The sequence below is a fragment of the Balaenoptera physalus genome (genome assembly GCF_965194825.1).
Source record: "Balaenoptera physalus genome assembly, chromosome: 17".
NCBI lineage: Eukaryota > Metazoa > Chordata > Mammalia > Artiodactyla > Balaenopteridae > Balaenoptera > Balaenoptera physalus.
In genome coordinates, this window is record NC_138895.1 from 82446533 (window position 1) to 82462420 (window position 15888).

Consider the following 15888-nt stretch of genomic DNA (forward strand, 5'->3'; position numbering starts at 1 on the left):
AAACAAACAAATGGGACCTAATGAAACTTAAAAGCTTTTGCACAGCAAAAGAAACCATAAACAAGATGAAAAGACAACCCTCAGAATGGGAAAAAATATTTGCAAACGAAGCAACTGACAAAGGATTAATCTCCAAAATATACAAGCAGCTCATGCAGCTCAGTATCAAAAAAATAAACAGCCCAATCCAAAAATGGGCAGAAGACCTAATAGACATTTCTCCAAAGACGATATACAGATGGCCAACAAACACATGAAAGAATGCTCAACATCATTAATCATTAGAGAAATGCAAATCAAAACTACAATGAGGTATCACCTCACACCGGTCAGAATGGCCATCATCAAAAAATCTACAAACAATAAATGTTGGAGAGGGTGTGGAGAAAAGGGAACCCTCTTGGGCTGTTGGTGGGAATGTAAATGGATACAGCCACTATGGAGAACAGTATGGAGGGTCCTTAGAAAACTAAAAACAGAACTACCATATGACCCAGCAATCTTACTACTGGGCATATACGCTGAGAAAACCATAATTCAAAAAGAGTCATGTACCACATGTTCACTGCAGCTCTGTTTACAATAGCCAGGATATGGAAGCAACCTAAGTGTCCATCGACAGATGAATGGATAAAGAAGATGTGGCACATATATACAATGGAATATTACTCAGCCATAAAAAGAAACGAAATTGAGTTATTTGTAGTGAGGTGGATGGACCTAGAGACTGTCATACAAAGTGAAGTGAGTCAGAAAGAGGAAAACAAATACCGTATGCTAACACATATATATGAAATCTAAAAAAAAAAAAAAAAAAAAAAGGTTCTGAAGAACGTAGGGGCAAGACAGGAATAAAGACGCAGACCTACTAGAGAATGGACTTGAGGACACGGGGAGGGGGAGGGGGAAGGGGAAGCTGGGACGAAGTGAGAGAGTGGCATGGACTTATATATACCACCAAATGTAAAACAGATAGCTAGTGGGAAGCAGCCACATAGCACAGGGAGACCAGCTCGGTGCTTTGTGACCACCTAGAGGGGTGGGGGAGGGAGGGAGACAAAAGAGGGAGGGGATATGGGAATATATGCATATGTATAGGTGATTCACTTTGTTATACAGCAGAAACTAACACACCATTGTAAAGCAATTATACTCCAATATAGATGTTAAAAAATAAAGAAGGCGGCTCCTCCTTCCGCCTGCCTCCTCCACAGCTTTCTGTGGTTCTCCCAGTCTAACAGTCATCGACTGGGCACCCAGCATGTGCTAGATATCCTGCAGAGCGTGATAAGGAAACATGAGCATTTTCTGCCTTCGTGGAGCTTGGGGTCACATGGGGTGACAGACAAGCCTACTGCCGACAACGCCATCCAAGCGACGTAGAGATGACAGAGGGATGTGCCAACCAGAGGGCAGAGGGAGCTGGGGGGTCTCCACACTTGGGTTCTGTTACCTGCTTCACCCTCAGAACTCCCCTGAGGATTAAGGATGATCTCTCGTTCACAGATGAAGTGAAGTAACCCACCCACTGAGACAACGCTGAGGTTTATCCATGGCTGTTTGATGACAAATAATTGTTTCCCCCATTTTGCTTGTTTCAATAGTGTAGATGTTTCCGGGTTGAGAGAGGGGGCAGGATTCTTTTGTTTAATGTGGCCACTATTTAAACAGTTTTGGGTTTTTTAGGGACTAATGAGATCACCTAAATCTGTATGGCAGGACGTTTTGTGAAATGACTCTTGGACCCCATATGTCTGTGGTGTGAAATTTCCATTTCCTTACCCAAAGCAAACATACTGGCTTTCTGTCAGTCATTCTGAAAAGCTGATCTAACTCAATTTTCCTGTTTGGCGAGAATGCAATGGAACTACCCACTTTCCTCTACTGTCTGCCTGGGGATCCGCGAGTCCTGGTGAGCCACCAGGCGCTCTCATGACGGGCCAGGTGCTCAAAGGTTTGAGGGCTTCTGTGAACCCCACACGGTGCCACCATGCGGCTCATCCGGTGGAAAGGCCCTGGGCTGCAGCAGGGCTGGCGGGTTTATGGGTTCCTAGACAGGTGTTTCTTGACTTTCCCCAAAATAAGCATTTGAATGCCTAGATTTAATCTTAACTGTATGTTTATGTTAAGATTTTACCACAAATGTTTATGCAAATGCCTTCCCAGGCGTCCAGGTGCTATAAATCAGTCACTGAGGTACCTCAAACTGAGCTACTTAGAGAGCTTCCCATGTGCTAACCTATGAGTTACATCACAGGTCACGAGGCACAGCAGAAAGGCCCAGAACTGCCTACAGTCCAGTGCTACAGACAGTAAAACATGCTAAACAAATCGGAAACATTTCCTCCCTTGAGGCAGTGGTCCTCAAAGCATGGTGCCCACAGCCAGCTGCAGCAGCTGGAAAGCTGTTGGAGATGCACTCTCAGCCCCGACCCAGACCTGCCGAATTAGAAATCGAGGATGGGGCCCAGCACTCTGTTTTAACAAGCCCCCAGGTGATTCGGATGCATGCTACCGTGTACGAACCAAAGTGTTAAGGTCCTGCTATGATCAAACGTAGCATGTGATTAATAGGAAAGGAATGAGAGCGCATAGCAACGCTTTAGAAGCCATTTCCTTTTCTTTCTTGTTCAGTATTCAACACTTACCGGGAGCCTGTGATGTGCCTGCCCTGGTACCAAGTGCTGAAAAGGCAAAGATTAGTAAGGTATCATCCTTAGCTTGGACCAACTCACACTCTACTGGGAAAAAACTGGCTTACACAATAGTTACAGCAGCTGTGATCATGTTCTAAGTCATGTCCTACCTCAATACAGGAAACCATCTGACACAGACTGTGTGTGTGCGCACGCACCTCAGACTGCCATGGTGCCTCTGCAGAAAGGCCTCTGCCGATGGGGCAAGCAGGCCCCATCCTCTTCCTTCCTTGACCTTCCCGCACAGCACTTCTCACCAGTTGACATGTGTGTGCTTACTGTTCGTCTCCTCTGCCAGAACGTGAGCTCCAGGACGTCGTCCTGCTCTCTGTTACAGCCCCAGCTCCCAGAACTGGGCACTGAACAGTTACTCACCAAGGGTTTGTTGAATGGGTGGAGTGGATGAAATGTTACAGGGGTTCGGGTAAACAGTGACCATCATGGTGGACAAAAGCCTTCACCGTGTCATGGAACCTCAAGGAGCATTCTTCTGGCCCCTCTCCCTGACATCTGTTTAGAATTCCACATGCACTGGACTCTCCACTTCTCTTACTGCTACATTTCTTATTAAGTTTTGAAATTGTTTAGCAGATTAAAGGATTCTTTTGATGCCTTTATGCTTAAACTTTGTAGAGTTTAAACCGTCTCTGTAACTATTACTGGGACAGATTAGAAATAATTTGGAACTGAATTGGATTTGCCATTTTGTAAGCTTTTCTTATCTACCAGGGCTAATAGCAGATGCTTTCCTCCTTACAATAGCCCAGGAGGAAGGCTTATGATCTGCATTTCACAGATTGAAAACTGAGGGTCAGATAGGCGAAAAGCTTATATTCACTGCTCTATAAATATGGCTTGAATCAATAGAGGATGTTTTGTATTCCATAATAAGTTTGGAAACTTACAAAGTATATATAGAGGGGAAGCATGACATTGTGGAAACAATACAAGCTTTGGATTTAGCCATAACTGGGTTTGAATTTTAGCTTCTACTTTGAAACTGCTTGACCTTGGATATGTTGCTTAACCTTTCTGAGCTGTTCAGTAATTCCCACCCAAATACTGCGAAGTTGCAGTCATGACAGACGTAACCTGTAAATACTGTTTAAAAAGTTCGATCTCTCTGCTGCCACGTTCCAAGCCTCTCTGGCCAGCACGGTCTCCAGCCTGGGCCGCCCACCTGCTTGCCATCCTTGAGCATGTGAATGATCAGTGAACAAACGGTCTAATACATTTTCTCCTCCAAGCTAATGAGAACCTTCACTCTGCTGCCCCGAGGCACCAAAAGGCTCATGCAACCATTTTCCCCTAGTAACACAGCTTGATTAAGAAAATATGCTATTCCATGACATAGGTTTTTTTGTTTTTAACTCGATTACATTTACTCTTAAGTTTTCTTAGCAGATTCTTCCAGTCGGTCCATTTATAAGTACAATTATTAAAACGTAAAAGCATGTAAGAACTTCATGAACATCCTATGGTTCTTTACCGTAAAGGTTAAAGTAAAATAAAATATTTAACAGGACATAAGACATCATCTGAATGTTGCTGGGCTTCTGAAGAATCTCAAAACTAGACTTTACTCTGAGTGAGAAGAAACTGACTCTACTGCCCTTCTTTGCCTCAATGATGGAGTGAATCTCTTTAGAGAAAGGAGAATTCCTGTGGAAAGGGAATATTTGACCTATCTATCTGGAATATCTGGGTCCAGAAAGATTTCCCAAAGGCTGAGCACTGTGCCAGGAGGCACGGACCAGGCCACGGCCATGAGGAGCTCACAGCTATGGAGAACTTGGGGATATGGCCACGGGGCCACCACTGACAGCTTGGCAGACAAGGTAACATCAGAGCGTGGCCCTGGAGGAGGACTGGAGAACATGCCAGGGATCAAAGGAACTGAGAGAGAACCTCCAATCGAAGTGAACAGCCAGCGCCAGCGAAGAGCACAGTGAGAGGGTCCACCTGGGGAGCCAGGGTGCGTGGCCCGGTGTGGCTGCCCTTAGGGAAAGCACAACCTGTTTTTCACCTTTAAGTGCAAAGGGGGCTGTAGCGGTTTTGTGGGTGCACTTCATCAGGTTGAGGAAGTTCCCTTCTAAGTTTGCTGAGTTTTTATTAGAAATAGATACTGTACTTTGTCAGATGCTTTTTCTTCGTCTACTGAGATGCTTATATCATTTTCTTTTTTTAGTTTGTTGATATGAAGAATTACATTTGCTGGTTTTCTAATGTTAAACCAACCTTGCATTCCTCAGATAAATGCCACTCAGTCAATATTATGGTGAAAAAATTCCCTTAAAATTTTCCTATCTATGTTCAGGAGTCTTTATTTTTGTTTTCATAATCTTTGTCTGGTTTTGGTATCAGGGTAATGCTGACCTCATAGAACGAATTAGCAGTATTTCTTCTTTCTCAAGTTTCCTGCAAGTAGAGCTTACATAAAATTTGTATTATTCCTCCCTTTATGTTTGGTAAGCTGCATGGGTGAGCCACCTGGGCCTGGATTTTCTCTGTGGGATGGTTTTAACAAAAAATTCCCTTTCCTTAATGGATATAAGGCTATTCAGATTATCTACTTCCTTCTATGAGTAAGCTTTAATACTTTTGAGTCTTTCAATGAATTTGTCGCCATTAAAAAGAATGAAATAATGCCATTTGCAGCAACATGGATGGACCTAGAGATTATCATATTAAGCTCAGTAAGTCAGAAAGAGAAAGACAAATACCATGATATCATTTATATGTGGAATCTAAAATATGACACAAATAAACATACCTACAAAACAAAAACAGACTCACAGATATAGAGAACAGACCTGTGGTTGCCAAGGGGATGAGGATGGGGAGAAAAGGACTGGGAGTATGGGATTAGCAGACGCAAACCATTATATATAGGATGGATAAACAAACTTCCACTGTATAGCACAGGGAATTATAGTCAATATTCTATGATAAACCATAATTGAAAAGAATATGAAAAAAGTATATATGTAAAACTGAGTCACTTTGCTGTACAGCAGAAATTAACACAACATTGTAAATCAACTATACTTCAATAAAAAATTTTTTAAAAAGGAATTTGTCCATTTCACCTCAGTTTTCAAATTTATTGGCGTAAAGTTGTTCATAATATATCCGTTATGCATTTAATATGTGTAGAACCTGTAGTGATGCCACCTTTTTCATTCCTAATATTTTTAATTTATGTCTTTTCTCTATGATCCATCTGACTAGAAGTTGGTAGACTTCACTGATTTTTCTCAAAGAATAAGCTTTTGGTTTGTCAATATCAGGGTTTTTTGTTTCCAGTTTCATTGATTTCTGCTCTGGTCTTTATTATTTCCTTTTCTACTCTAGGTTTAACTTCCACATTTTCTTCTACTTTCTTCAAGTTGAAGCTGAGGTTTATTGATTGAAGGCTATTCTTCTATTCTGACATAGGCATTAAGTACTATAAACTTCCCCAGAACTGCTTTAGTGGCATCCCACAAATGATATACTGTGCTTTCATTTTCACTCATGTCAAAATACTTTCTAATTTTTTATTTCGTCTTTGACCCATGAGTTAATTATAAGTGTCATTTTGTTTCCAAATGTCTGAGGGTTTTTCAAAGATTTTTGTTATTGGTTTCTAGTTTAATTTTATTACTGTCAGAATATACTTTATAAAATGAGAATCCTTTTAAATTTATTGAGATTTGTTTTGTGGCCCTCTGTATCAGTCAGGGCTCTCCAGAGAAACAGAACCACAAACCAATAGGGCACGTGTGTTGGCAATATTTGTGTGTACACATGTACAAAGAGATTTATTTTAAGGAACTGGCCAGTGTGATTGTGGTGGCTGGCAAGTTTGAGATTTGTAGGGCAGGCTGATGGGCTGGAAACTCAGTCAGGAGCTATGTCACAGCCTTGAGGCAGAATTCCTTCTCCATTTTTGGAGAAAGGGATTTTGGAAATTTCTCCCCCCAAAATTCTCAATTTCTGCTCAAAGGCCTTCAGCTGGTTGGATGAGGCCTACCCATATTATGAAGAATAACCTCTTTCACTTAAAATCAACTGGTGGTAAATGTTAATCACATCTCCAAAATCACTTTACAGCAACATCTAAACTCGTGTTTGACCAAACAACTGGGCGCCACAGCCTAGCCCCGTTGACACACGAAATCTAACCATCACAGCCCAACATGGTCTACTTTGGTTAATTGTTCTATGAGCACCTGAAAAGAACATGTACTCTGTACCCAGCTGTTGTTGAGCAGAGTGTTCTATAAATGTTGATTACGTCAAATTGATAGAGAAGATCTCAACGATACTATCTCTACTCATTTCTGTCTACTTTCTCCAACAATCACTGAAGGATACTGAACTCTCTCAATTTATTTATGTCTTCTTGCCGTTCTATCAGTTTTTGCTTCGTGTATCTTGAAGCTCTTATTAGGTATATAAATATTTATGGCTTACATTTTCTTGAGGAATTGAGCCCTATACCATTATGAAAAGACCTTTTTATCCTTGGTAATATTCTTTGCTCTGAAGTTTACTTTTCTCTGTTCTCCATAAGGCCACTCCAGATTTTTCATTAGTGTAAGCATGGTATACCTTCCTCCATCCATTTAGTTTCAACCTATTTTTGTCTTTATATTTAAAATTCATTACTTGGAGGTAGCTAGAGTTGGGTCTTGCTTTTTTTATCCAATCTGACATTCTCTACCCGCAATTAGAGTATTTAGACTACTTACTTTTGATCTGATTACTGATACGGTTAAGTTTATCACCCATCATCTTGCTATGTCTTCTATCTGTCCCATTTTCCTTTGTTTCCTTTGTCCTCCCTTTATTCCTTCTTTTGGACTAACTGAATATTATTTATGCTTCAACTTCTACCTCCTTCGTTGGCTTATTTGCTATAACTTTTTTTTTTTAATGGTTGTAGGGAACTTCCTTAATATGATAAAGGGCAGGTATAAAAAATCTACAGCTACCATCACACTTAATGATGGAAGACTGAATGGTTTATCTCTACAATCATGAACAAGGCTAGTACAATAAAGCAGGGAAAGGAATAAATTAGCCTGCTTGGAAAGGAAGAAGTAAATCTTTCTATTCACAGACGATCTGAACATCTACTTAGAAAAGTCTTGTTGGATTTAAGATTGACTACTTAATTTTGAAGATTCCTCTGAGTTTTCTCATATGTGCACGTATTACTGGACACAGTCATCATCTATTATTTTGACACAACAGGCACGCAGGAGAGGGACGACAATCCCGGCACGGCCACACGACAGGACGCAGGCAGCCATGTGGTGCATCTGGGACAGGCAGGCAGGGTCCAGGCTGGGTGGGCAACACCGCCTGGACGAGACGAGGCCTGGCCTCCGCCTGCTCTGTAACCAGGGGACGCCTTCACCACACCCTTCAGCTCATCTGTTCAGGCAACCCCCAGTTCTGTTCCTCCTCCCCAACTTGTGTATTGTTTTTAATAAAACACCTGCCCAAGTATTATTTCAATAGATCTTCACTAACAACCTGTGAGAAAGGACTTTCTCCGCAACCTGCAGGTGATCAAACTGGGGCTCGGGTGTTTTAAGAGAGCGCTTGGGGCCCCTGGATGGACTGTGTAGGTGGTCAGAGCAGCAGGGAGACGGCAGGACATGCGGGGGCAGAAGCACGTACAGCCTCAGCTCAAACCCTCACCATCCGGAAAGCGGCCGGCATGACACTGGTTCCCACGGGAGGTGCCCGTGGACGGAGCTGTTACCCTGATGGCCAAGGCTGTTAGGCCTGTTCCCTGATGTTTTTAAAGACAAGGTGTTGCTGAAAAGGGTGGGCACATACCAGCAAGCTCCCCAGAACCACATGTGCACAGAGCCCAAGGGCAGGCCCGGCTACCCTGCCTCCTGGTGAACTTTGGTTTTGTTGGGATTTCAAGTGCTTCTCGGCAGGCTACGAGCGGGTGTGATGCGTTTACAGAGCACTGCTGTCGATGGAGGGAAACTGGGGTGTATTTAGCAGCCGGACATGGCGGACGCCTTGGCTGGATTTAGCTCTGGCTGTGGGGCAGGCCCTCCAGCCTCTCTGAGTGCTGTACGCTCCAGGCCCGGGTAGGACAGGGCCCCATGCAGCCCCCATCTTTCTGGGTAGTCTGGCCCTGGAGGCTGTAAATTGGATGCCTCCATCAGGCAAAGCTGCAGGGAGCCTTGAGCGGGACATGGCCCAGCCAACAGGCAAGAGGCCTCCCATCCGTCCATGCGTCCCCATTTCTGCAGCCCCAGCCCAGGACAGGCGGTCCCCGAGCTTAGCCCCTCCCGGGCAGGCTCTCAGTGCAGCCCTGCCACGTTCCAGGCACGTGGCCACATTTTGTGCACACGGTATTAACTCAGAAGGCAGGGCCGAGCCTTGCTGTCACTGGGGAGCTGGCTCAGCAGCGCCAAGAAACCGGTCAACGAGAGACTCCAGGTCGGCCACCCAGTGCCCAGCCTAACCGGGGCTGCTCCCCCGTAACAGCCAGCGGGGCTCATTCACCAAGTCTCATTTCTCTCTCAAAATACAGGAATCAAGTCCCAGTCCGTTACCAGTTCTTGATTTGATCAGCTTTGTTTCTCCTCCCTGCCCAGCTCTTCTATTATTTAAGCCTCCCAACAACCCCATGAAGGGAGCATGATTACTCCATTTTACAGATGGAGAAACTGACGGTCAGAGAGGCCATACTGCAGAGTCTAGCTTACAGGAATATTATGTCTAATGTGCACCCACTTCACACAATCTGTTTTCAATCCTAGAAGATTCTTCAGGGTGTGCAGAAAAGCCGGGCATAAATGCGGACAGACACGCCGCGAACCAAACGGGGGAAGGAATCTTTCTGGGAAATCCGAAGAAACACATGTTATCATTTCCCACTTCTTGAGGGGCTCCCCAGAAGCCACCTTCACTGAATTACTGGTTTCCATGGCTACACCATTCCTCAGCGAGGTTTCCAGGTTTGGCACGTCCCCAGTGAAAGCCGTCCCTGCTCTGGGGAGAAGGCTGATGCAACAGGGAGGCTCCCACGTGACAGCACCAGGAGCACAGGAGCCGCTCACAGACGCCACGCCCACACCGAACCGCACAAGTTCAACTGAACCACGAGGACGCATCTGGACGACCAGGGAGAGTTGTGACATTTCACAGGTTTGGACTCACTGCACCCCTCGCCAACAGACCTCAGACAAACCGGGTGACTCCCTCTCGGCACAAAGGCTCCCGCGAGGTCAGCACATCCACCCGACAGCGTTCCTGACAGCTCTAAAAGGAGACTGGTGTGTGTGGATGAGGATAAGAGAGAATCGTGGGCTTCCCTGGTGGCACAGTGGTAAAGAATCCCCCTGTCAATGCACGGGACACGGGTTCAAGCCCTGGTCTGGGAAGATCCCACATGCCGCGGAGCAACTAAGCCCGTGCGCCACAGCTACTGAGCCTGCGCTCTAGAGCCCGCGAGCCACAACTACTGAGCCCACGTGCTACAACTACTGAAGCCCGCATGCCTAGAGCCCGTGCTCCACAATAAGAGAAGCCACCGCAGTGAGAAGCCCACGCACCACAACAAAGAGTAGCCCCCGCTCGCCGCAACTAGAGAAAGCACACGCACAGCAACGAAGACCCAACGCAGCCAAAAATAAATAAATTAAATAAATAAATAAAAAGAAAATTGTGCCACAGCTGCCATCAACAGCAGACGGAGAGGGGGAGGCCAGAAGGCCAACTGCAGAGGCAAAGGTAACGATGCTGACGGGCCTGACCCGGGAGGAGGAACACCCAAGACGGCAGGGAAGTGACATCCGGGGCCTGGGAGGAAGTCCCTTTCCCAGCTTCTCCTCCATGGCTCCCTGCCAACAATCCACCCCAACAGCATCTATGCTTGCGGAACCTCTATGCCTTGGCTCCCTCTGGTGGGACTCTTGTTCCACATCCCAGGGCCCTTGGCCAACACTACAGCCCTGACGCACAGCCTCCAAGCTTCTGCATCTGCGTGACGGAGACTCCCAGCTACGCCACCTTCCTCTTTCCCGCAGGGCCCTCAATGGAGAAGACTCTCCCCCGAAACCCAGCTCCTTAGCACTTCAACCCACCGACGCAACCTCTATCAGCCCAGGTTGGCGCGTTCCCTCCGCCACGGCCTCACGGCAGACGGCGTCCAGGTCCTTCCACCGTCATCTCGTTTTCGTCAAGCGCAGCCCCGATGGCTCACAATTTGTTGTCCCGCTGCCTCACAGCCACTTAGGCCAAGCTCTTCTGACGGGTCTAATCAGTCAGTGACCCTGTTAGACGCCAAGAATATAAGCAGTGCCCCAAAAGGCTGGGCCCGAACACACGCCTACTGACGTCATTTCTGGCGACTTTGCTGCCTGCTCCCCAGTCACAGCTGCTGAGACCTCTTGACCCCTCGCTCTACACACGCTCCCTGGGCAGGCGCGTCCCAGCCAAGCTCTCCAGGTGCCGGCGAGTCGCTGATGACCGAGAGCCCGGCCCCGACTCCCCTCGCGCTCGGAGGAGGCAGCTCGTCTCCACCCCAGCTCCGGCCCAAGGCACCTGGGCACCAACACTCACTCGTTACTTGTGTGTTTATTCCAGCTGCCTTGGTGCTCATAAACCAACAAGTGGAAGGAGTCGCCTAAGGATTAAGGAAAGTTTACGGGATAAACATCTGAACTGAGAATAATGATGCGATAGATAAATTTTTTAAATGAACAAGAAAAAAGCAGGCGACGTTCTACTTTCATCAGTACAGTCCTAGATTCAACCCACAAATTCCCGAAACTTCAGGAAATTAAGAGTCCACCACCACACGAGGCACTCAAGCTTCAGTGTAACTGCTTCCCGAACCTCACACAGAAGGAGAAATACTGAGAAACCAGCTTTCCACAAACACAGATCTGTTATCAAATACACACTTCCTTGCCTTTCTGAAAAATACTCAGAACTCTGCCTCCGAAAGGCTCGGCAGAAGCGCAGAACGCCAAGCCCCTTGGCGGGCTGCCCCGTGGGGGCCGACTCACCTTCACGTGACCCAGGTCCCCAGGCCGGCTGCCCTCAGCTGGGTTCACGGGCTTGCTCTCCACCCGGGGCCTCACGACCTGGCGGAAGGGGCTGCACAGCGGAAAGCCACTCACACTGATGCTGTCTGAAAGACAAGAATAAAATTGTAAGTGAGAAGTTAACCGGATTTTTTTTTTTTAACGTAGGAGATTTTATTCAAAAACCACTAGTATCTGGAGTAATGCTCCCGTTTGTGCTCACTACTCTAGCTCGTGTTAACTACGACCGCCCGGTGAATCTCCCGCGAACGCAGAGTCACACCTACCACAGAGCAAAGTTGAGGACGTACCACCTCTGAAAAACGCCAGGTGCCTACCATCTGTCAGGAGGCACAGCCGCAGCACCACGCCACCTGCACCAGCCCCCAGCTTCCTGTGCTGAGACAGCGCCAAGCCGCCTTTACCTTCCAGCCTTTGCACGAGCTGCGCCCTCAGCCTCCGTTCACGCGGTGGCTTCACCGTGCCACTTGAGCTTCGTCTAAAAGCCCATTCCTCTTCCAATTTCAGGAGGCCACTACTGTGTCACAGGACCACATGCAAACCTCTGTAGAGCACTCACTGCCACCTGTTCTTCTTCTTACTTGGTGATCTTACCTGTCAGTCTAATCCAGGACTCCTCCTTAAGTCCTTTATCTCACACCCCACATCCAATCCAAAAGGAACTCTTGTTAGCTCTCAAGAGTATTTCCAGAAATGGCTTTCAAGGCCACCAGCCTGGTCTGGTCACCATCAGCCCCTCCAGGACTAAGAACAAGGCCTCCTGGCTGCCCCCCCCCATGCCGCTCTGGCTCGTTTCCATCCACAGAAATGTAAATCAGGTCATGCCCCTCCCAGGACGCCTCCTGTTACTCAAGGGCCCTTTGCACAGCACAATGGCTGCATGAGGTTGAAGAAAAATGCATTTTCAGACCGTAAAAACTGCTGACAACAGTGTAAGTAAGTATCTTCTGCACCCCAAAAGAAACTGACTCAATTATCAACTAGAACCACTTCTAAATTAGATGGAGGTGCCCACCAATTATGAAGAAACATTTGTTAGGAACATCGCCATGAAAAGTTAATTTTATTTATTTGTTGCTTGTTTATTTATTTATTTATTTATTTTTGGCTGCGTTGGGTCTTCGTTGCTGCACGTGGGCTTTCTTTAGTTGTGTCGAGCAGGGGGCTAGTCTTCATTGCGGTGCGCAGGCTTCTCATTGCGGTGGCTTCTCTTGTTGCACAGCACGGGTTCTAGGTGTACGGGCTTCAGTAGTTGTGGCACGCGGGCTCTAGAGCGCAGGCTCAGTAGTCCTGGTGTACGAGCTTAGTTGCTCCGCGGCATGTGGGGTCTTCCCAGACCAGGGCTCGAACCCGTATCTCCTGCATTGGCAGGCAGATTCTTATCTACTGCACCACCAGGGAAGTCTCAAAAGTTAATTTTTAAATGACTTGCATTAAGCAGAGAGAATGCAAACCCAAAATACAATTCCAGATGGTGGCTAGAGGACAGTTTATGCATCCCTCAGAATCCCAACAGAAAGTCAACCGAGCAGCAGAGAGCAACACCAAAACTCAGTTACAAGTAAACCAGGTGCCAACGCATCATCCAACAGGCAAGCAGGTGAGTATAAACCCCCAAAAGCCCACGAGCAGCTCACACTGAATAGTTACCGAATGCACTTCAGGAGCTCCTACTTCTCATAACAGCAGGTAGACAATTCAGACCAGCCCAGCCACTGAGAACAACTCGAGAACGCAGACAAGGTACTGGAGGGCTAACAGGGCAGGGAAGAACTCCAGGACCACGATCTGGCAGAAGAAGGAAATACAGGGACACAGGCCTGGCATTAAACTTCCCCAGAGGTGCCTGCAGCTCCCTGAAGAACTGACCAAGAGCCTGAGAACCTGAGCAGAGCCTTTCACACTCAGGTGGGAAAACAGTGACATTCTGTGTCCCCTAAAAAGAGTGGATGGTAAGCCCTAGAGGCTTTGGGTGGGACCCAAAAGGACGACACACTAAGTGAAGGATAGACTGGAAATAAAGCGGCCGCCCAGGGACCAGCGCCCAACTGTGAATCAGGTCAGTACCTGCAACCGGATTCAGGCAGTTCTCCTGCCAAAACACATTCTCTGTCGCCCCTACTCTGTCCTGTGTCTTCTCACCTTTGTGCACCTCTGACAACCACCTTTGTGGATACTAATATCCCCAATTCTTCACCATGCAGCCACCCTGCCTGGAAATACTCCTTCCTCTGAGTCCGGGCACCTCGTCTACACTGAGACCCGCGCTCACTACAGCTGGCCCCGTATCCAGGAAGACAGGCTGCGAGGCAGGGCCGTGGTGGGGACTCAGACGGGTGAGGGCATATAAAGTGTTTGTCACAAGACCTGGTACCTGGCAAACATTCGGCAAAAACAGCTATTGTTATTATAGCAACCTATATGCATGTCCCAGATTCCTTACATGACTATAAACTCATTGAGGGCAGAATTCTTATCAATATCCCTCTCATACACCCCCCACAGTAGCTGGCACAGGCTCTACAAATCATAAACCCACAGTAAACGTTAAGTAAATGAATAAATCACAGGGTCAAATTTGGTAGTTTACACACCATGGTCAACGAAAATTCCATCATCCCAAAGTCACATTCAATAATCAACTCAATTCATGGTTAACTAAAATTTCATCATGTGTCTCTGTGCAAAGACCCATTTGCAAAAGTCAGTCCAAAGCTGTGAGATCTGAATGGGTTTTTCTCTCCCTTTTCTCATTCTCCCAGCATCATGGGCATAATCTGTAAAACCTCTCCACTACACCACAGTACCTGCTGTGAGGGAACTAGTATGATGAACACAGACATTTGCAAAACACAAACTCCACACTCTTCAGCTAGAAACTAGGTCACGTGGAGCCTGTAAGTGAGCCCCAAGGTCACCCCTGCTGAGTTAAGGCAGGTGCCCAACGGATTTTAAGTGCCATCTCTCGTTCCCCCACGCACAGCCTGGAGTACAGCGTACTTCACTCTTCCCAAGAGAAAGTTTCCGTCATTAGCATATTACGCAAATGCTGCTAGCTCCCAAAGGCCTGAGGTCCTTTTCTGCCTTGGAAATGCTGATCCTGTTTTACACTTGTAACAGTGCTCCCGGCCTCCTTTCTGCAGGGGTCCAGAGGCTCGGGGCTGTAGTGGGAAATGTCCTGAGCAGTGGTTGGTCTGTCCTCCTTCCTTGCGGAACAGCTCCTTCCTTCTCCGCCCCAGGGTGTTCTGGCGGGATCAGGGGTGGCTCTAATCCAGCCGTGGTGAGAGATGGAAATGTCCCATCAACAGTGGTTGATCCACAGGACGAACATGAGACCCCAGAAGGGTCTCGCGGAGTCTTTCTGAGATTTGGTCTACGAAGGGCGGGGCGAGTGGGGTGGATCTTCCTTTGAATCATATGTTCTAAAGATACAGGTTTGGGCCTTCCTGCAGCCATCCTTCCCACCACACTGCAAGAGTGAGTGAGTCACACAACCCTGTGACTTCAGTTTTCTTGACTCTAAAATGGGGACCAGCTCAAGGGAATCAGTGAAAAGTACAAATCTGCAATGTCTTGGAACTGGGGGCATCTAGGATGTGGGCACTTAGCCAAAAAGGCTAAAAATTACATCTGAAATTTGCCTCCTTTTCTGACAACGACTTCAAAGCCTCAAAGAAACCTCAGAAACCTGCAATCTTCAAGCTCAGGAAAAAAAAAATATACTAAAACAGCTACTCTCCGGCTTCTTTATAGATTAAAGAATTCTGCCCCCTAATCCAATTGAGAATGGAAAAGACAAGCTATGTATAAATTATAAATGGGGACAGAAGATCAGCAGCTCTGTCCCCATGGGAGACAGAGGGATGGGAGGGAGAAGCCGGCCTTGGGAAGGCCGGAAGAGGAGCATGCAGCCACATAGGGACAGGGCTGGAGAGGAGGAGGCCGCCGCACAGGGTGGCGAGAGGCTGGACAGAGCCAATGGAACGAGCAGGGAAGGGGCCGCTCCCAGCTGGGCGGGTGGAGGGCAGCAAATTCTGTTCAACCATTTCGGCCAATTTTCCTGCCAACACAGGCTGCCACAAATAGAACAGAGAACAGATTGGGATGACAAGTAATAGGAA

General features: G+C 47.0%; 1 protein-coding gene across 5 annotated transcripts in view; it reads right to left on the reverse strand.

Moving 5' to 3' along the window:
* The window catches only part of TRAPPC9 (trafficking protein particle complex subunit 9), a 556901-nt gene that overhangs the window by 321052 nt on the left and 219961 nt on the right, over positions 1–15888 (reverse strand). For all 5 annotated transcript variants that reach the window (XM_082433781.1, XM_082433777.1, XM_082433780.1 and 2 more), the window contains one exon: positions 11729–11853. In XM_082433781.1, the coding sequence (XP_082289907.1) occupies positions 11729–11853 (125 nt within the window). The remainder of the gene's footprint in view (positions 1–11728; positions 11854–15888) is intronic.